This window comes from Phoca vitulina, unplaced genomic scaffold (assembly GCF_004348235.1).
Source record: "Phoca vitulina isolate PV1807 unplaced genomic scaffold, GSC_HSeal_1.0 scaffold32, whole genome shotgun sequence".
NCBI lineage: Eukaryota > Metazoa > Chordata > Mammalia > Carnivora > Phocidae > Phoca > Phoca vitulina.
In genome coordinates this window covers 11,630,169-11,650,851 of record NW_022589735.1, presented here as the reverse complement: position 1 = coordinate 11,650,851, position 20,683 = coordinate 11,630,169, and the positions used below count along the sequence as shown (strand labels likewise).

At 39.1% G+C, this 20,683-nt stretch overlaps 1 protein-coding gene across 1 annotated transcript in view; it reads left to right on the top strand.

The window, feature by feature from the left end:
- Nucleotides 1–11,192: 11,192 nt before the first annotated feature.
- The window catches only part of CCDC192 (coiled-coil domain containing 192), a 192,924-nt gene continuing 183,433 nt past the window's right edge, over nucleotides 11,193–20,683 (top strand). Inside the window, exons 1-3 of the mRNA XM_032425083.1 lie at nucleotides 11,193–11,339; nucleotides 12,226–12,287; nucleotides 12,393–12,444. Of these exons, the coding sequence (XP_032280974.1) occupies nucleotides 11,193–11,339; nucleotides 12,226–12,287; nucleotides 12,393–12,444 (261 nt within the window). The remainder of the gene's footprint in view (nucleotides 11,340–12,225; nucleotides 12,288–12,392; nucleotides 12,445–20,683) is intronic.

Here is a 20,683-nt window from a genome sequence, read left to right as displayed (position 1 = left end):
GAGACGTGTCTGGTGGATCGTGAGTGTTCTTTGCCCTGTGTGATATAGGTTGAGTGTGTTGCTATTTGATGCTAAGAACACAGACAAAACTATTTCACTTTTGGAGTCAGACTGCTGAAAGTTTTTTTTTTACTTGTTTCTGACCATCTTCAGTTTCTAATTTCTTCTCTTTGGCTTAGATTGTAGTTAATAATTATTTTCATCCTCAAAATTGAAACTACATTTCTCAAGACTTTTTGGTTATTGAGAATTAACTGATCTTTGGATAATCTTCCTAAGTTGTCTGTGAATCAAATACTGCCCTGTGCTGAAGTGGGCAGTTCTAAGACAAATTATTTCTCCACCGCACTGCTGGCTCATACTGATGACTACTTCTAAAACGGCGAAACGTTCCCTGCATTGAATAAGTACTGATGGTGCAGACTGTCTTTCCTACTGGTCATTTGCTTTCAACTCACATTCACATCAAGTTCCAAAGTGCTGTCTTCTTGGCAAAGGATAATGATGAAGATGTGACCTACAGGTTAAAGATGTGGCTTGTCTGTCGTGTTCAGACTCTGGTATTTGAAGTTGAGAACTCTTTCCTGTTATTCAGTGGCCTGGTATTAGCACTTTGGTAAAGGAAATATGTGTACTTTTATCACATCTCTGTTCTCGCCTATCTTTATCCCAACTCTGAATCTTCTGACATCACCTTCAATGTTCTTTGTACTTCAGGAAGGGTAAAGAAACCTCTCAAAACCCTTGTCCATTTGTGCAAACAACACACACACACACACACACACACACAAATACATTTAGTGCCAAGTAGAGTGCCTGGCACAGAGGAAGTAGTCAATCAAGTGAATGAATTCAGTGAATAATTGAAAAGATAAAGGAATAACTAATGAAGTGAACTACAGTGAAATACAAAAGGAGATGAAGGAAGATTTCAGTGAATTTTCAGGCTGATCAAGATGTTTTCATTTGTTACTGGCTTATGAAGGTCAAGATGAAGGTTCATCACTCTTCGGGATAGAGAGATTAAAATGGATGTCTCTTCTAAGTTAAATAAACACATTGTTAGACATAAAAATTTCAAAATAATTTCTAAGCTATAGCTACAAGGTGATTGGTAATTCAATGAATGTAATTAGATTAGTGAGTACAAAGTATTTTAAATAGAAATATTATATTCTAAAAATAAATCATCTATAAACCAGTAGATAGTTACTGTTTATTAACTTCATAGTTTTAAGACAGTGAGTCTCAAATTATATTTCATAGCAGAGTTTTAAGTGTTCTCCTCACCTTTTCTTTAACTTTTTGTTTCCCTTGGTGGTATATACCTCACTGAGAAATAGTAAAAATACAGAGAAATAATAACCTTAAGGGTTGAAAAGGTACATTAATCTTATCAAACATTTTCCTAGTCTAGATAATATGAAAAAATATATAAAAAGCACTTATATGGAAATATCCTATATTAGTAAAGATATGATTACTATAATTCCTATCATAAAAAATCAAATAATAAATACATATGTGAATTATATAACAATTATATGCAAGTATACACTTACATTAGAGAGTTTTAGAGGCTCTCAAAAATATTCCATCCTTCCCCACAATGTAGTATTCATGGGATTTGAAAGGAATTGATCCTACTCTGAGTACTAAGGATGGGTTCTGATGGATCCTTTCCCGCTCCCACAGTGCTTCACTTGGGGGAGAACATACAGTTCAGATTTAAGTCAATCAGCATTTCTCCAGCCATAGTGATCCAGATATTTAGGATCTCCCAGTTAGAACAAAACATAGGACTTCTGTTCTAAGGTTATGGAAATCAAATATGATTCTCTATCTTCTGTCATGAACAAAGTCACCTGCAGTCCCAGTTACTATTGGCAGCCATTCTCTACCCATGAAGAAAACAAGCCTTCAGAAGAGGCCAACCCTGTTGACAGAAGGCTGGCGAGATGGAAAGATTGGAGAGATTATCATGTGCTGATAATATCACTGATTAATCTTGAAGAACTTTTAACCTGTGCACTTTCTAGTCACATGAGCCAGCAAATTCCCTTATGAGTTAACTGCTATGAATTGCCTTTCCTGTTACTTGTAACTGAAAGTATCTTTCACTGTACAGTATCCGTCAAAACATGGTCATTCATTGGCTGTGAGACATGAGAAAATCCAGGTGAAGATGACTTTTCTGAGACATGGCTTCTTAGGATTCCCTACTGTCACCTTGGTTTTACTGACTTGCAATTAGATTTTTTTTTTTTTTATTGGAAGGGTAAGAAAATTATTAAAGCAATGAAAATATAATATTCGGATAAACTATATTTAATTTTACAGCTAACAAATCTGTAAGAAATTTTAATAGTGATGCAAAGGACATAGACTCTACAGGGCCTAGAGTAGCAAAGCATTAGATAAAACATGAAGGATTTTAAGGAAAGTGATGGATGTAAGCAAAAGAATAAATGAAGATTGGGCTTCAAATGAAACAACTGGGTTTCCTGCATAAAAATCCAAAAAAAAGAAAAAAAGAAAAATGGAAGTACAAACATTAGGCTTTAATTGGTTGGAAGCAAAAGCCAATTCTGGCTGTGAAAAGAGAAAGGGGATTAATTGGTGGTATCACTGGGGCTCATGAAATCAGCAGAGGCTGCAGTTAGGGTGAGGAATAGACAGGAAAAAGAGGCCATTCTAGAGACTAAGAAGCAGGACTCATAACAGGGAAAAGCCAAGCGAAGGTGCAGCTATTTAAGGGAGAGGTGACAAGGTGGAGTTGGTGGTGACTTGAGGGAAAGTCATTTCAGTGGAGACTATGAAAGTTCAGTTGGAGGAAGTTGAAGAGAGATGGAAAAATAAGCGACTGTCTTGATGAATTTTTCTATGAAAGGGAGCATAGAAGGACATGAGATAAGAGACGTTTGCTTGTCTTTTAATGTTACTACTTAGTGTATTTCTATGATGATGGTGCTAACCATTGGCTGGAATACTTTTCCCTGCAAGTGTCCCTAGGCTGGTTCCTTCTCCTCCTTCCTTACCTCCTCAATCCTACATTACCTCCTGCTCCTGGTCATATATTCTTGTTTTATTTTCTCTACATCATTCGTCCCTGTCTGAAAATATCTTCTGTATGTGTTTGGTTACCTTCACCCACTAAAATATGAAATTGATAAGAGCAGCAACTTTGTCGGGCTTATCACTGTATCACCCTCATCTAGAAAAATGCCTGTCACATAGCAGAGTCTCAGTAAATATTTGTGGGATAAATAAGCAAATGGATAACTAGACCTTCAATGGTTTCTTTCATTCTTTTTTTTTTTTAAAGATTTTCCTTTAAAAAATTTTTTTTTAGGATTTTATGTATTCATTTGACAGAGAGAGTGAGCACAAGCAGGGGAGTGGCAGGCAGAGGGAGATGGAGAAGCAGGCTTCCCGCTGAGCCCAATGCGGGGCTCAATCCCAGGACCCTGGGATCATGACCTGAGCTGAAGGCAAAAGCTTAACTGACTGAGCTACCCAGGCTCCCCTAAAGGTTTTACTTTTTAAGTAATCTCTATACCCAATGTGGGGCTCAAGAGTCACATGCTCCACCAACTGAACAAGCCGGGTACCCCTGGTTTCTTTCATTCTTAAACCACCAACATTCAAAGTCCCAGGATCCAGTTGCTGAACAGCCAAGTTCAGACCCTTTGTCTGGACAGGGTCTGCTCCATCTTGGGTTATATGCTGGATGGGGGGGCGGTGAGTACCTGAATTTATTGTCCTTTCAGAAGAGAATATGAGAGGAGAAAGGCATTTCCCACAGGGAAATCTGGGACTATTTGGCATCCCCAAATGGCAAATACTCATGGCAGTACAGAACTGTAAGGAGGAAAAAGGAATGTTTACTTCTTGCCATAAAAAAATCCATAAATGAAAAGTTTACATTCCTACTTATCAATTAACAGATTTCAATTTTATTCCCTCTGTTTCCTGAGAAAAGTCTTTAGGATCAAGTGGTAGACAAGTCTTTCTGCTCACACAGATAAACATCCCCCTCCATTAAAACAGGTTGGAAGCCTAGAGATAATTAGACCCACTGTGTCAAGCAATCAGCAGACGGTGAAGAGGTCACAAAAAACAAGGACAATAGAGCTAACTCTTGAGAGAAACAGAAGGAAAGCCTTTGCAATCAGTAGAAAGAAGTTTTGGTTATTGTGTTTCATGGACTGACATGTACTGGTTTGTGCGATGTTCCTTTGGTGTTTATCTCACCTTCTCCTTCCCCTCTGGTCTTCCCCGAGCATAGACACACCCAGACTCTCAGACATGGGCACAGTCACATTGGGTCCATCACAGTGAAAGCTTAGTGAACTTCCCTAGGTCAACTCTGTGAAAGCAGCCATTTGCCTCCACAGGATTGTATCACTGCAGGAGGAATACCTACGAGGTATTTCTGTTTGCTTTTATTTATTTATTCTTTTTGATGCTTGGGATCTGTTAAGTTAGAAGAGCCCTTTGGAAATCCAAGATCTGCTTCATTGACTCTTTTCCCAATAGAACATTCATGCCTGCTAGAACGATAAACTTGATAGAATGATCAGCTCCATGAGAAGAGGGACAGTGTTAATTTCCTTCATGCCTAGCACCACACCTAGTTCACAATGGGTTTTCAAAAACATATTTGGTGAATAATTGAATAAACAATTAAAAGTGAGTGGATAGATGAAGGCCAAAGGGACTGTAAAGACCTCCACTGTGGCTTTCTCTCTCTTCAGCTGCACTACTTCATTGTTAATCTACTGTCTGTTCTTACTCTTTCCTCATTGCTATGTTTCCTCTTTTACTCTCCTTTCTGGTCTTACTGATACTTACTCATTGAAGTTTGATAAAGCTTCCTGATAAACATTAGCACAAGAGCACATGAAGTATGTATATTCATTAAGATTCTTCCTTGTTGTATGCATATATGTGATTTGTGATTCTCAGGAAAGATGCATTTTTGACAGATCACAAGTGATTTTGCAAATTGTATGTAGTAGTCTACAAGAGCCCTGATGAGCTTACAGTTTTTTTAGTTTAAAATATTGTTAATGGTGGAGGTATCAATGATTTATATATATTTCTAGAAGTTTTGTTGAAACACCCCCTTTGTCCTTTAAACTAGAGGGCAGACTTGTAGTTGTTTTTTTTTTTTTAATTCAGTCCAGCTTTTAAAAACAAGACGATTTCAATTATTTTCATGTATAAGGACTTTTCTTTAACTTAATCATAAAAAAATAGTATCATTTATTTCATTATTTAGCCTGGTCAGCCAAGAATTCTGCAGACCAATATGTCTTCAATAAACCTGCTAATTTCTTCACCACCTCCTTCTGAAATCCTTTGGTAATATTCATTTAAGGAGGATTAACAGTGGAAAAGTCACTTTGTTTTTCAAGGACTTTCTGAAAGTCTGTTTTTGGACCAGCCATATCTCCCCGCCTCTCTTTTTGATCAGTGAGATGTAAGATAAGATTAATAACCATTATAAATAATTAGTGCTTACGCTGCCTTTCACCAGCCATTATTGAGATGACCTTTTTCTCATAAGTTGTTATGAACCAACTACATGTCGAACATCTGCACATTCCTCTAAAATGCACTAAAGTATAATCTACTCTGTGGGTTTTTTTTTTTTTTTTTTAATAAGAAGGGGTAAGGAAACAGAACAGAATGTTAGAGTTGGAAGGGTTGACAGAAACAACTCAAGTAAGTCTTTTAGAAATAAAAGACCTAAGGCATAGAGAGGTGAGATGATTTCCTGAATTCCAGAGGCTACTAACTAGATGTCAGGCCAATACTCAATCTTTGTACTTCCACATCTACCTAGTTAGTGGGGATTTTTCCACCCAGAACACCAACTGCTCCACAGTTCATAACTATACTCATAGGTTTTGTTTTGTTTTCTTTAAACTAAGGATCGAGGTGACTTAAAATCTTATTGTAGAAGTAAATGCTAATTATACTCTTGAACTGATAAGTTCCAAACTTGCCCACTGATTTTGCAGTCACTTGATCTAATATGCTCTATCCCTAGAAACAAATTCTGTGATTAGAAAAATTGCTGTCACTCCAACCTAAGTTCTTTTGGGATGGGCTATGTGATCAGGTTTGGGTGAGCCTAGGATGGAAAGAATCCAAACCCAGAAGTGATTCCCATCTGTAGACTGCGGAAGTCCTACATGCACTTCCTGCTCTGGCAGGAAGCCCTACATGCACTTCCTGCTCTGGCAGGAAGTGCAGTGCATACAGGCTGACCCGGCACCATGAACACATCCAGGGAGAGATACAGCAACTGGCTGGAAGAAAGTGGCTGATGTCTTTGGACAAGCGAAGGGAAGAAGGAGCAGTGGTGCAGATGAGTTGTGACACTGAACAGAATGCTCACTGGGCACAATTTACCGCCTCTGCCATCCTGCACCAGGAAAAGAAGCCTTTGTCAGAATGTGGCGAGGTGGAATCTTGGAGTCTGGGGGTCCCCGGGAAAGAAGATCATCACAAGGAGGTGGAGTCTGGGGCGAAAACTACTGCCATCCTGCAAACCAACCCGTTTCTGTGGATGCGCCCCTCTTAGACAAGGAGTATGACGGTCAGCCCTGGTTCTAGATGCAAGCAAGCCATGGCTTGAGCACAAAACCACTGCTTCTGGCCTGCTTTGAATGCATTTTCCAGAAATGATGAATATGTGGTGATTCTTCCTGAATACTCATGCCTGGATCTGATTTGTGAGATGTTTTGAAGGGTTACTGTGGCTTTGTAATTGAGATTTTTTTCCCCTTGGGAAGTAACTGTTCTTCCCACAACCATTGTGGTTGCCTAGCAACAGGGAACAGTAGAACAGTCCACAGGGATTCTGAAGCTAAGGAATGGGGAGAGTTGATGTCTGTCCCATGGACGGGGTACACCAGTGGGCCTGACTTGAGATGGGAGAATGTTATAGCAAGAAATCTGTGGCCCCAGAGTCTGAAACCCCAGAGAGAATCAGGTGAGTTCCCAGCTCCTTCTGTCTCAAAAGAATTTGTGGGAATTTCTAGATGAAGGAGACTTTACTGAGTGCTTCAAAGAAAACCTTTCTTTAAAGTCTGGGGGAAAACATCAAACAGACTTTTTACCTTATCCTGGAAAATGACCCCTTTCTTTGAATGGTGCTTCCATAGGGCAGGGTCTGATACACAATAGGTGTTCAATAAATACTTGTTGAATGAATAAAATGTCCCTTACTTGTTCTTCTCAAAATCACATACTCACCCCAACCATTTTATTGGCATGGGGAGGGAAGGCTGAAGGTTATTAGAACCACTGTTATGAAATGTCACCTTCACCACTTCCTTGCCGGGAGATATCCACAAAAGAAGCTAGGTCATTCCAACTTTCCTCAAATAAAAACCCAAATCAACTCTGGCTACAAACATGGAAGTAAAATTCACCTCTATAATTGATCTACAGTTAATCACAGGGAAGTTCACAAGTAGGCACGATACGCATTTTCCCTTCAAATGTAGAAATACCTGCCACTTAGCATTTTCTTTTAAGCCTGGAATAGGAGACGACCATAACCTCCTCTGTAGAAAGAGCTAGATTGTGATGGGTGGTGTCCTGTGATACGTACACTATAGCTCTGCTTAGTTAGGCTTTAAAATGTATTTTCAAAAGGATCTAAAATGTATTTTCATTACATGAAATGTGTGGGCCTTGTTTTTATTTGAGTTTCACCTTGGGTCTACGGTCCATAGATGCTGTGGGAAATTCACAAATACCCCAAAACCTTATGTGAGATGTTGTTTCTATGTGCAAAAGGTCTGTGACCTTCAAAAGATTAATAGTCTTTGGGAGGGAGGGAGTCTTATGTCTGTTAAAGAAAATGAAATTTAGCAAACACTCATTTTCTTTTAATTTCCCTGAACACAGCATCTAAAGAGATAATATGTCAATGTGCTGACAATCAGAGAGGTGAACATAATGTTACCGAATGAAGAGAAAATGCCCTGTGATTAACAACTTTAAATAAATAGCCCGGTGTACAACCAGCAGGGAAGCCAAGTGAAAAGCAGGACTGTGCTCTCGCTGCAAATTATCATTGGTGTTTTTGTTCTCCTGGTATATGGAACTGAGCGTTCCGTGCAAGTAGAGAGCAGGGCTGTGAGCTTGAACACAGCGAGTACATACCACCCTGGCTAACCCTTAGGTGGGTTCAGTTCAGCTCCTTCATTTCTACACAGGAGCAAACTGGTCCCATGTGCCTGGGACCTACTTTTCTTTCTGTCCTTCTTCTCTTCTCATGCCCTTGAGACAGATCTTCTCTACAGTTTATAGAAACCAAATGGGAATTTGGTCCTCTGTTGGTCTAAGAAAAGAGGGTTAGGCCTTGGATGTGATTAACCTAGGGAATAGAGAAGGTATTTTCCCAGGAAATTCTTTCCCATAAGAATTGGGTGCTCAATAGCTGTATTTCCAAGCCAGTTTTATTAAAGTCTTCTATTCATACGAACTAAGTGGTAACTGATTACTACCCCCGCAAAAAAACACAGGGTAAAAGTTTGGAAAACAGATAGATACGTCACTGAAAGGAAGGAAATATTTATGTTCTTGTCACTTACTGAGGAAAAAAATGACTGTAAAGCTGAAATGTCCTATTAATACTCCCTGCTGATAGAAATTTAAAGGATTTTCTCAGTTTTTCCATGAACCCTGAAGTAAAACAAAACCACTGCAATAAAAACAAGCTTCATAAATACATTTGTTAATTCTCATTTTTCTCTCTCTCAAGGCTAATAGGCTTTCTCCTGAGTTATGCTACAAACATGACTTGTACTGTGTACGCTGAGTAGCTATGGTTACTCTGAGGCCATGACTCATGACCTTTAAATATTATTGTCAGGCAGCCAAAGCTCCTTCACTTTTAAATCAGTAGTTTTGTTTCAGGCATTATTAAAAGAAGGTGCTTTCAAATAGTACTTTCTCTTGTACATTTGTGGCGCATCTGAATATGCACATAAGGGTACCGTACCCACAGCTTTTTGTATTTTTTTGTTGGGCTTCATACAGTGACCGTGTATTAATTTCCTGTGTGGTATATCACTGGGTGAATAAAAAACAAACAAAGATAGTCCTTGTCCTCTAGGAGGTATCACTGAGGAGTGCAAAAACATAGGTCAATAAATAATTATTTACATGATGAAATGTAATCAGGGCTATAATAAGAGACAGACATACATACACTGCTTTGGACACAGAGGCAAGAAACACTTTTGACCGGTAGGATCAAAGAAGCTTCAAGAAAAGGCAGAATTTGAGTCATGGTGTGAAGAATAGGTAGGATTTTGACAAACATAGAAGAGAGCAAGAGCATTCTTGTCAGAGGAAGCAACCAAAGAAAAGGATAAACACATAGTCTGGGATCACTGGGTAATACAGTTTGAGAAGAATATCATGTTTGTGAGATGTACTCATAGAAGATAAAATTAGTTAGATGGTAAGAGGGGGCAGCTTATTAAGGTCTTTCAAAACCATTTGTTGTTTTGCCCAGCAACATGATGACCAAGTTTGTTTTCCATTTCGTGATAAAGAGGTACTATCAAGGAGAAAGCCCCAAAATGCTGGTTTTTGCTGATTTGGTATGATGCGAGAAGAGCAATTACCTCCCTCAGAACCCCAGCGTGTCCCTCCATTGAGTGGGAATCTAATTAATTTTGTTCAATAGTCACTGATTACGTTGTGAACATTTTAAAAGGTTTTAAGGTTTTTGAAAAGTGAAAGATGTGCACAATAACATGGAAATAAAATAATACATTCATTAGGGAGATAGTAGGATAGAAAATAATAAAAGTACCCTGGGATTTTAAAGCAAGGCTTATTGGTTGGCAGGCAGAAGAATAAGACGTTAGGACTGGGGTGTTACTAAATCATCCATTTATTCATTAATTCGTTAAAAAATATTTATTGACCATTTATAGCCTTATTCAAGATGCCAAGGAAAGGGTAATAAAATAATAATAGAAAAACTCCCTATCTTCAAGAAGTTTGCGTTTCAGTTGGGAGGAAACATAATAAATATAATTAATAAGCAAATTCCATAGTATGCTAGAAGGTGGTAAGTATAGCAAAGAAAAATTAAGCAAGGTCATGAGGATAGAGGGTGGGGAGGTCAATTTAATTTTTTAAAAAGATTTTCTTATTTATTTGAGAGAGAGAGAGAGAGAGAGCGCACTCAAGTGGGGGGAGGGACAGAGGGAAGGGGAGAGAGACAGAATCTCAAGCAGACTCCCCGTTGAGCGTGGAGCTGGACTCGGGGCTCAATCTCATGACCCTGAGATCATGTCCTGAGTTGAAATCAAGAATTGGATGCTCAACCCACTGAGCCACCCAGGTGCCCTGAGAGGTCAATTTTAAAGGAGGGTGCATATGGTAGGCCTCACTGAGAAAAGATATTTGAACAAAGACAAGAAGGGAGTGGAAAAGAGTCAAGCAGACAAGTATGGAGTACATGTTCCTGGCATTAGGACTTGACAGGAGAGTCTATATAAGGAGGTTGAAGAACAGTGAGGAAGCCAGCAGGACTGATTGAGGAGAGTATCAGATGAACTGAGAGAGGCAAAGGTGGAGTTGTATGGGAGGAGAAAGTAGGGAGTGGGATGGAGTTCTACAATGGATGGGAAGGGTGAATGGGTGAGACATCTGTAGGACCTCATATGCCATTATACGGGTTTCAGCTTTTATTCTGTGTGAGATGAGATCCCTTACTGGAGGGTTTTGAGCAGAGGAGTGACATAATTTTTATTATGGTAGATGTACTGAAAATAGAATGTAGTGGGCAAAGATGGAAGCAGAGAGCACCATTTAGGAGGTTAATGCAATTCCAGGCACAAGCTGATGGTAGTCTGAGGCTTGGACCAGGGTGTTAGCAGTGAAGATGGTGAGAGTTGGCCAGATATGGCATATATTTTGACTGTAGAGCCAAGAGTTTCCTGTTGGATTGGATATGGATTCTGAGACAAAAAAAGGAGTCAAGGTGTCAGCCTGAGTGAGTGGAAGGATGCTGTCATCATCAACTGAGATGGGGAAGACTGCAAGCAGAAAATTGGGGGTATGAATTAGGGGTTAGGTTTGGAAATGGTGAAACTGAGATATCTATTAGACATCCCAGTGGGGATGTCAAGTAGGCAATTGCATGAATGAATCTGGAATTCAAGGGAGAAGTCTGGAAATGCGTACTTGGCAGTGATCAGCATATTGATGAATTTAAAGCCATGAGGTTGGATGACATTACCAACGGAGTGGATATGAATAGAGAAGAGAGGAAGCCTTGGAGCATGCCAAAGGTGAGAGCGCAGGGAGAGAGAAAGAACCATCAAAGGAAACTGAGAGGGAGCAGCGGGTGGGACCGGAAGAAAACCTGGGAGCTTAGGACGTCCTGGAGCCAAGTGCAGAGAGCCTGTCAAGGAGGAAGCGATAAATCATGTCAAAAGCTGTCAAGTAAGGTGAGATGTGACAAATGATCACTAAATACAGCGATGTGGAGATGGCTGATGAATTAAGGGCAGTTTCTGTGGAATAGTGCTTGTGAGAGTCTGGATGGAGAGCTGCCTTAACAAAACACAGGAGGAGAGACAGTGAGAATACAGCCTCATTAAAGAGGGGATCAGGGTGGGGCGCCTGGGTGGCTCAGTTGTTAAGCATTTGCCTTCAGCTCAGGTCATGATCCCGGGGTCCTAGGATGGAGCCCCGTGTTGGGCTCCCTGCTCCGCAGGAAGCCTGCTTCTTCCTCTCTCACTCCCCCTGCTTGTGTTCCCTCTCTTGCTGTCTCTCTCTCTCTCTGTCAAATAAATAAATAAAATCTTAAAAAAAAAAAGAAACACCCATTATTAAAAAAGGGGGGGGTCAGAATAATCAAGTAGAAAGTAAAGGGTTAAGAGGGCTCAAGATGCAATAAATAACAGCATGTTTGTAAACTACTGGAAATGATCCCAGAAAGAGAGATTGAGTGAGAAACAGTGTAGGAGACAAAGAATTCCCCAAGTCTGCTGTTTAGTAGGATGATAGGCTTTCTTCCACATTTTCTTTTTCTTTTTTTAGTTGAAATAAGAGATTTTGCAGGTTTTCAGAACAGACTGTACTGTTCAGACTGCTTATTCTCAAGAGAACCTTTAAAAGCTATTTTATCTTCTTTGAGTGAAGTTTACATTCCATAGTTTTGATTTCCTTTAGAAAAGTTCAGAAATTGACATTTGGAGGAAATACTTTATGACAATTATCTTCAATGTCACAGTGTAAAGATCTATTTGATGTGGGGCGTGTGTGTGTGTATCTGTGTATACAACTGTGTGCACACTTGAAATAAAATTTTGGAATTCTAAACTCTTACTTTATTTCAGCACCATGTCTGCAAGTTCAGAGTCAAATACACAACAGAGAAACAAAAAGCCGGTAAGAAATGAAGTTTGCGTGAATTCTTTTTTTTTTTTTTTTAAAGCATTATAGTTAATAAAACTGTAACTTCTTTGATTAATGCTGAGGTTTTCCTGATATAGTTTTGCTTTCACATTTTATTAGTAAAGATTTTAAAAATAGAACACGGAATATCCTTTTTTCTAGTAGCATGCAGCCAAGTGGGTAGAGTGCCAACTAAGTGATATTATTGGGCAGTAGGGAAGTTAGGTGTGCTGTGATGTGGCCCCCCGATCTCACAGACATCCTGGTTACTCCAGAGTATTTGCTTATATGTGAGGAAATTCTGGAATTCAAACACGGTACCAATTGGGTAGATCACATTATGCAGTTTATTTAGGCTAAGCGTGAAATCACAGTCTACTCTAGGTATTTCCAGTTCATGCTCTTTCTAGTCGGTTGACGACATACCTAGTTCTGACCTTTGAGATCTTGTCTCTTCCGTGAGCTCTCTTATGCCCTGGGACATTTAGGTTCTTTTTCCCCGAGCCTCATCTAGTACCTGTCTAGGCCTCGGATAGCAAATGTGAAGGCTGTTGAGAAACGTTGCGGCTGCGGGATGGGGACACGGGAGCTCATTACACTAGTCCTCCACGTTTATAAGAGAATTTGAGAATTTCCCTTAAAGAAAAAAAAGCTATCTGTACACCCTTGATTCAGTTTTAGTAAGGATCCCCTTAGACTCCACCATGGACATTTCTGGAACAACCTCAGCTCTAATGTACAGGCAGTATGGTATAGAAGAAAGATCACAGGACTAGGAATCAGGCCCAAGTGTCCCACCTCCAAGCTGGGTGACCATAACCAAGTCATTTAAACTCTCAGGGTCTTATATTTCATCTATAAAATCAGGATGATGAGCTTTAATAGTCTACTTCAAATACGACGTTTGGGATGTGAAAATGGTTGGTAAAGTACCTACCAGTGCACTGGGGTATAGTTATTTGGAATCGATAGCATTCAAATGGGCTCCCCTGTGGGCCCGGGGACCTTGCTCTTGGATTTCTCGATTTCTTTCTGGATTCAGCAGCTCTGCCCTACTACGCCTGTCCCATCTCAGCATCATCAGCTAAGAACAATTGATCTAGTGAAGCGCATATCCAGAAGCCCACTCCTGCCATTACTTTTTCAAAAACATTAACATCTCTTTTCTAAGTTACATTCACTTAACCTGGCCCCAGATAGCCTGGACGTATCCCTCAAATCCATAATTATCTTCAGGAGGAGGGTTTTGTTAAAGAAACAGAAGTCAAGGGAGACCAGCTTAGACTCGTAGAACATGAATTTTATTAAAAATCTACTTGCTAACAGTAGTGATCATTTAATCTTACATTGCTTTTTTTCAGCTGGAAAAAAAAAAAAAAGCCTAATAATGAAGATTTTTAATATGCATGTTGGAGCTACTTAGAATTCTGTTGTCCAAAGAGAAAGTATCACTCACCAATACCATATGAAAACATCTTTTTCTACTCTTAGAACCCTTGGATTAGCAGTTAAATTGCAGTTTTGGAAATGAGAGACTTCAGCTCACCAGTCTCCATTTACTGCCTTTCCCTCTAACAACGCTAATCAATTAGCACCCTAGAGGTAACTCTCTAGTTGGCTGCGTATGACACTGAAAAGGACAGGCGCCAATTACCACATTTAGGATTTCTGCCCAGGGCTCCCAATTAGCTTCCTGGAGTTCAGAATCTACTGCTTTCAATTTACATTTAAGACAGTTGGGAGCCCTGGGGCTGCAAGTAGCTGGTTCTGCTGTGTTCTACTGTGTTTCTACATTTCTAAAAGAATACATTTAGCTGGAGGAGGTTAGAATTAGAGACCTCAAGGCCATAAGACATCCACAATTAGTGCTGTCTGCTCATCACACGATGCCTTTCAGATCTTGCAATTCTTGGAATGGTCACTTGTCAGAGCCGATTCTGCTATGTACCATGAGGTACATACCAGCTTGCAGGTGCATCCCAGGTGCCTCTTTTAAATAGTGGCTGTTTGCTTTAGCAGAAGACATTGAAATTGAAGGATGAAATCTGTTTAATTCTGTGAAGATGTCTCGACCACCCACGCATAGCGAAACATTCTCCTCCTATCCAGAGATGGTGGATATTTGTCTTCATTACACTGTTCTCTGAATAGTACCTCAATTTTTGGACTCTCCTGGTAAACGACATTCTTAGAGGGAGAACGGGCTTTTCTTTGTTCATCTCTGTGTCCATGGGCAGGGTCTCTGATAGCAAAACAGCACTCAGTCATTATTGTTTGAAATAGAACAAATGGACTGAGCCCCAGGCATGGCCCTAGGTGATTGACAGAGGCTGTCCTTCCGATTCCTTACAGCAGCAGATGGCTGGGGGGTTTCAGAATCACCACTCTCATATTGATACTTTCATTGTAATTATTACCATGTTAGAAATTAAGAAATTGAGATTCGGGGAGGTTGGGAAAGGATTCAGCTACTGAGTGACCAAGGAATATGTGTGCCCAGTAGTAGGAACATTCTGGGATAATGAGGTGTTAGTCTCACTGTGATGAGATCCACATCTCAGGTGCCAGATTGTCCCTGTTTATCTGCACCCTATTCTTCTGGTCCTGTTGGAGGACGAGAATGTTATTTAAACTGTTGCCTCTGCTGCATTTGAATATCTTCTGACAGAGAACAGCGAGTGCATATAAATCATCTCATTTGAAGCTGTTGAGGAAATAAAAATTCTATTGTAAGGAGGCTTGACCTGAACCGGATACCTGGCTCAGGATTTCTCCCTCTGAACTATTCCTGCCCAGCTCTGCCACACAGAGATGAATCATGTAAAACATGTGATGTCACCGGTTATGTGACATCCTCCAAAAGTGAGCATGTGGGTATGAATTCATTAATGCTAGAATATGTATGAAGTAGTTCGCTCGTTGTGCAAAACTAAGCTTATTATAAGACCTCATAAACCCTTAGCTTTCAAGTTGCAGTTTAGTGATGACTTCATTAAAGAATCATTATCTTAGGTGCCAAAAATATGAAGCGCACTACAAAGAAAGTCAGCTCTCCAAAACGACCTTAAAGTAGCTGAAAGATTTTTGCATTTGATAAATTGGGGAGGGCAAGCAATGCCTTAAATTGTGTCAAATTGTATAAATTCTGTTCTGTTAATACTTAGTATGATATAGTATTATGTTTGCAGGAAGCAGGTTTTTTGTCACATTCTCATATTTCTAAATTTTAATGTTCTAAAATGGCTTTCAGAAAATTCTTCCCATTGAGGAGCAAACTTTCAAATCATTTGTTAATATATTACTTGTGTTTTAAATGACCATTTCAAGTGATTTAGAGGAAATATTCCTATTTATTCTTAGAATGAGATCAATATAGAACTGTATTTCTATGTATATTTAAATATAAAGATTTGTGGCTGTTCTAGAAAATTGGGTATATGTGTATTTCACTTTAATTCATGAGAAATGATGTCTCAGAACTTTCTGTTTTGGATTTCTTTCTTTCCTCTGTTCTTTCTCTTTCTCTCCCCTTCTCCCTTTCTTTCCTTCCTTCCTTCCTTTCCTCCCTCCCTCCTTCCTTCCTTCCTCTCTTTCTCTTTCCTTCCTCCCTTCCTCTGTCCCTCCCACCCTTCCTTCCTTCCTTTCTCTTTCCTTCCCCCCTTCCTCCCTCCCTCCCTCCCACCCTTCCTTCCTCCCTTCCTCCCTTCCTCCCTCCCACCCTTCCTTCCTTCCTTCCTCTTTCTCTTTCCTTCCTCCCTTCCTCCCTCCCTCCCACTCTTCCTTCCTTCTTTCCTCTCTTTCTCTTTCCTTCCTCCCACCCTTCCTTCCTCTCTTTCTCTTTCCTTCCTCCCTTCCTCCCTCCCTCCCACCCTTCCTTCCTTCCTTCCTCTTTCTCTTTCCTTCCTCCCTTCCTCCTTCCCTCCCACTCTTCCTTCCTTCCTTCCTCTCTTTCTCTTTCCTTCCTCCCACCCTTCCTTCCTTCCTTCCTTCCTTCCCTTCCTTCCCTTCCTTCCCTTCCTTTCCTTCCTTCTGTCTCTCTCTTACTGAAGCAAACTTGACTTTGACATATGTATACAAACCAGTCAAGAGAAGGAAACTTTCCATCACCCCCAGGAGTTTCTCATGCTCCTCTGTCATCTCTCTCACCCACTTCTCCCCACCTGCCTATAGACCATTCTCAAGGAAGCACTGATTTGCTTTGTGTCACTGTGTATTATTTTGCATTTCCTTGAGCTTTATATAAATGGAGTCACACAGTATGTAACCCCTTTACTGGTTTCTTTCACTTGGCAAAACTATTTTGAGCTTCATCTATGTTGTAGTGTGTATCAATAATTCATTTTTATTGAATAGTATCCCACTGTATTGAATGTATGTTTGTTTATCCCTTCACCTGTTGGCTGACATTTAGGTTATTTCCAGTGTTTGACTCTGACAAATAAAGCTGCTATAAATATTCCCATACAAGTGTTTGTATGGACATATGCTTTCTTTTCTCTTGGGTGAATACCTAAGAGTGAAACGATTGAATCGTACTGTAGATATACTTTTAATTTTCTTAAAAACCATCAAACTGTTTTTCAAAGTGGTGGTTACATTTTACATTTCCACCAGCATGTCGAGAGTTTGAGTTTATCCACGTTCTCTCCAATCCCGGTAGGGTCAGCCTTTTAAGTTTTAGCCATTCTGATAGATGTAGTCCTCATCTCAGTGTGGCTTACATTTGCATTTCCTTAATAGCTAATGGTGCTGAGCACCTTTATTGTGTTTATTTGCCATCCTTACATCTTATCTGGTGAAGTATATATTGAAATCTTTTGTCCATTTTTAAGTTTCTTGTTTCCTATTATTGGATTAGAATTCTTTATGCATTCCAGGCACAAGTAATTTTTCAGGTATGTGTTTTGCAATTACTTTCTCCAGTCTCTGGTTACTCTTCTCATTCTCTTAACAGTGTCTTTAGAAGGGCAGAAGTTATTAATTTTTATGAAGTCTAATTTATCACTTTGTACTTTCATGGATCAGGCTTTTGGTATCTAATCTTTGCCCAAGGTCACAAATATTTTGTCTTGTTTTCTTCCAGAAGTCTTATAGTTTTAGGTTTTACATTTAGATCAACTGATTGATTTTGAGTTCACTGTGCTTGATGATAACTCAGAGCTGAGTCTCTCTCTAGGAATTTCCCTCAGCTGGAAGAGCTCTGATGCCCCAGGGCCATCTTGTATCCAATGACTGGTTGATGCAGGGCCACAAGACCAGGTCTCTTTCCTTAGACTGAGGACAATTCTGAAAGGCCAGACCTGATCCACAACCCCCACAGAATTGCTGAGGCTGCTGTTGCATTTCTGCTCCCTCTTCCTTTATAGGTGTTGCTCCCAAGAGCCACCTCCAGTAATCTGCTCCCCAGGGACCCTAACCTAATAGAATCACAAAATCAAAATAGGTCTAACCTAATGCATAAGGTTTTGCAAATGGAAATTCATAGGAAATGCAAAACAGCCACTGTGCTGTCACTTAGGGCAAGACAAAAGATGAATAGATACTGTCATTGTAATTTTGATAGCCTTTCAGAGAAACATTTCTTCATAGAAGAGATTTAATGAATATATGTTCACAGACTTTAAGGAAGCAAACTATTTAACAAAGTATGAAAATTTATTTGATCTAAAAAAACTGAGTTTTTCCCCACAAAAGAACACAAATAGTGTAGAAATTGAGTCTTTACTTCTGAGGATATCTGGTAGTTATCTAGACAGTATCTAACATTACTCTATCTGGAAGAGTAATGTTATCTCCCTAGATGCTGGGATGTGAGATAACACATCCATTGCAGTTTTTATCCATTGTTCAACCTCTCACATAGCTTCTTTCATGTTGAGATCTTGCAATAATTGAGGGGCTGATTCATATCATACTCTCCTGCCCCCATCCCCACTCTGTCCCTGTACAGTCATCTCAAATTCACCTAACATAAATTGTATAGCCTAAATGCTATATACATAAGCAACTTCAACAGAGATTTCAGATCAAGTAGTGCATCGAATGGTGGTAGTGATGCTAGACTTGTAATCGGTGAGAAAGATAATTCTTCCTTCGGTTATTATCAAGAAAGACCAAAACTTCAATTCATTTCAGTTTAATTTGATTATCATTAAAATTTTTACAGGCTACTAGTTGCAGGCAGCAAATGGCTTAATATTTTATTTATCTGAAGAATTTATTTCTTTTTCACAACATCCATCCAAGGTGTGATGGAGAGGGACTCTATTCATCATAGTTACTAAGAGACCCTCTGGATGGAAATTTCACCTGGGAATGCACTTCTGCAGTCCTCACAGGTAGCAAATGAAGGAGGGATAAATTGGAAGTTACATGTACCACTTCTATTTCATTAGTCAAAGAAGTCATGTGGCTTAAAACAGCTTCAAAAGCTGAGGAAGTGAAATAATATCATGAGCCTAAGAGAATTTTCAAAAATATGTTGGTAGACAAAAATTACAGCAATATAAAACTAGTTTAAAAAGAAAGAATTAAGCCTAAGGAAAAGAAAAAGAAATGCTATAGATAGATACAAAAGAAAACATTAGCTCTAGAATTTCTCATTTTAATAATAAGTTCTGTTTAACTTCAGAACAGAGGCCATAAGAAAGATCTTAGCCGTTCAAAATGAGGTTGGCCAAAGAACTAGGATTTCTTTAGAAAATGACCCTTCACAAGCAAATGGGCCAGATGACCCATTTCGTTTTAATTTCTATTATAAAGTATATGTATAAGAAACAAAAGGTCTTGTTTTCACATGCAAATGTGTTCCTTTATTTTTTTTAAATGTCAATGGGCAAAGAAATTTAAAAAACGTGTGGCACTGAAACAGATTCTTTACAGATAGGATGTTTTTCAGAATTTCCCCAAGAGGCATCAGTGGCTGAAGCATTTGAGTGTCTGCAAATATGTTTCATCAAATCCCCATGACATTTCTTTCTCCATTTGGCTCCTTCAAATGGCAAAGAATTTCAAACAACGGGCACTATTTGGGGAAAGCATGCCAATTGGTGCTGTGGGGTGCTGACACATTTTATTTTCTGTGAGGGTGGAAATGTTGAGAAGTCTGTATGTATAGAAGGAGGGAAGTTGTGAAGTACAAAAATGGGACAAAAGTTAAATGTATACACATTTAAATAGATAAAAGTTAAGTACATATATTTCATTTACTTCCAGGGCTATATTCTGAATAAAACCAAGTTTCATGTAAAATTTGCTCAACTTCTCAAACCTGAAGGTTTAGATCAGAGGAAGACATGGCAAGGGGGAAGTGTGTTTCCGGACCATCTAATCAATCAGTCTGACTCTGAGAGCACACTTCAATTGCTGTGGTCCGAAGAAAAATACTTTCCAAAACTGAGAGAGAATATCCTCCCAAAGGGCTAGGACAGTTATTCAATCTAGCCTTTCCCAAAGGAGTATGTCTCCTTGAGACTGGAAGAGTGACCCCTGAGGGAGAAGCACAAGGATGCAGGCTCTCAGGGATTAAGCTTGGCCTCTGTCTGCCCTCAATCTCATCAGGCAGATAGAATAACATTGGCTTAATTTGTTTTGATAGTTTTGTTAAACTGAAATTTGCTGCTAGGAATAATAGCCCCAGGTCTTCATGTCAATAGTTGAGCTCTTTGTGTTAGATCAAGTTTCAAAGTCAATTAGTTATTTCAAAATATGGCTAATAATTTGAATCAATGTGATGTGTTATCTGTACTTGATGAGGTTCAGAGAAATGAATGTTTCTCCAAGTTTTGATTAGAGTTTGCTTCTTCAAAAAGTTGACTCCCTCCTTGGACAAATTAATGCATTAAGACACAAGGATGAGAAGCTAATTTAGTCTCTGAAAATTCTATATCTTGTGAGAAAACTTACCACTATTTCAACCCATTTATGAAGCATTTATAAATATACAAAATAAGTAATAGAAAATATTTGTACCATCTATTATAACATAATATCCTTAATATGTTATGGTCTCATATAAATCAATGAGGAAAAAATTAGCCCTTAAAAATAAAAGTACAAAGGACACAAATCACGATTTACAAAAGTCTTAAGGCATACAGATATCCAATAAGATGTCCAAATTTGCAAATATCATATAATAGGTCCAAATAGTAGAAGACAAAGACACTAAAAAATTTTTAAACTTAGATATCATATTTACTTGTAAGTGTGACAGATATAAAAAGTATTTAGA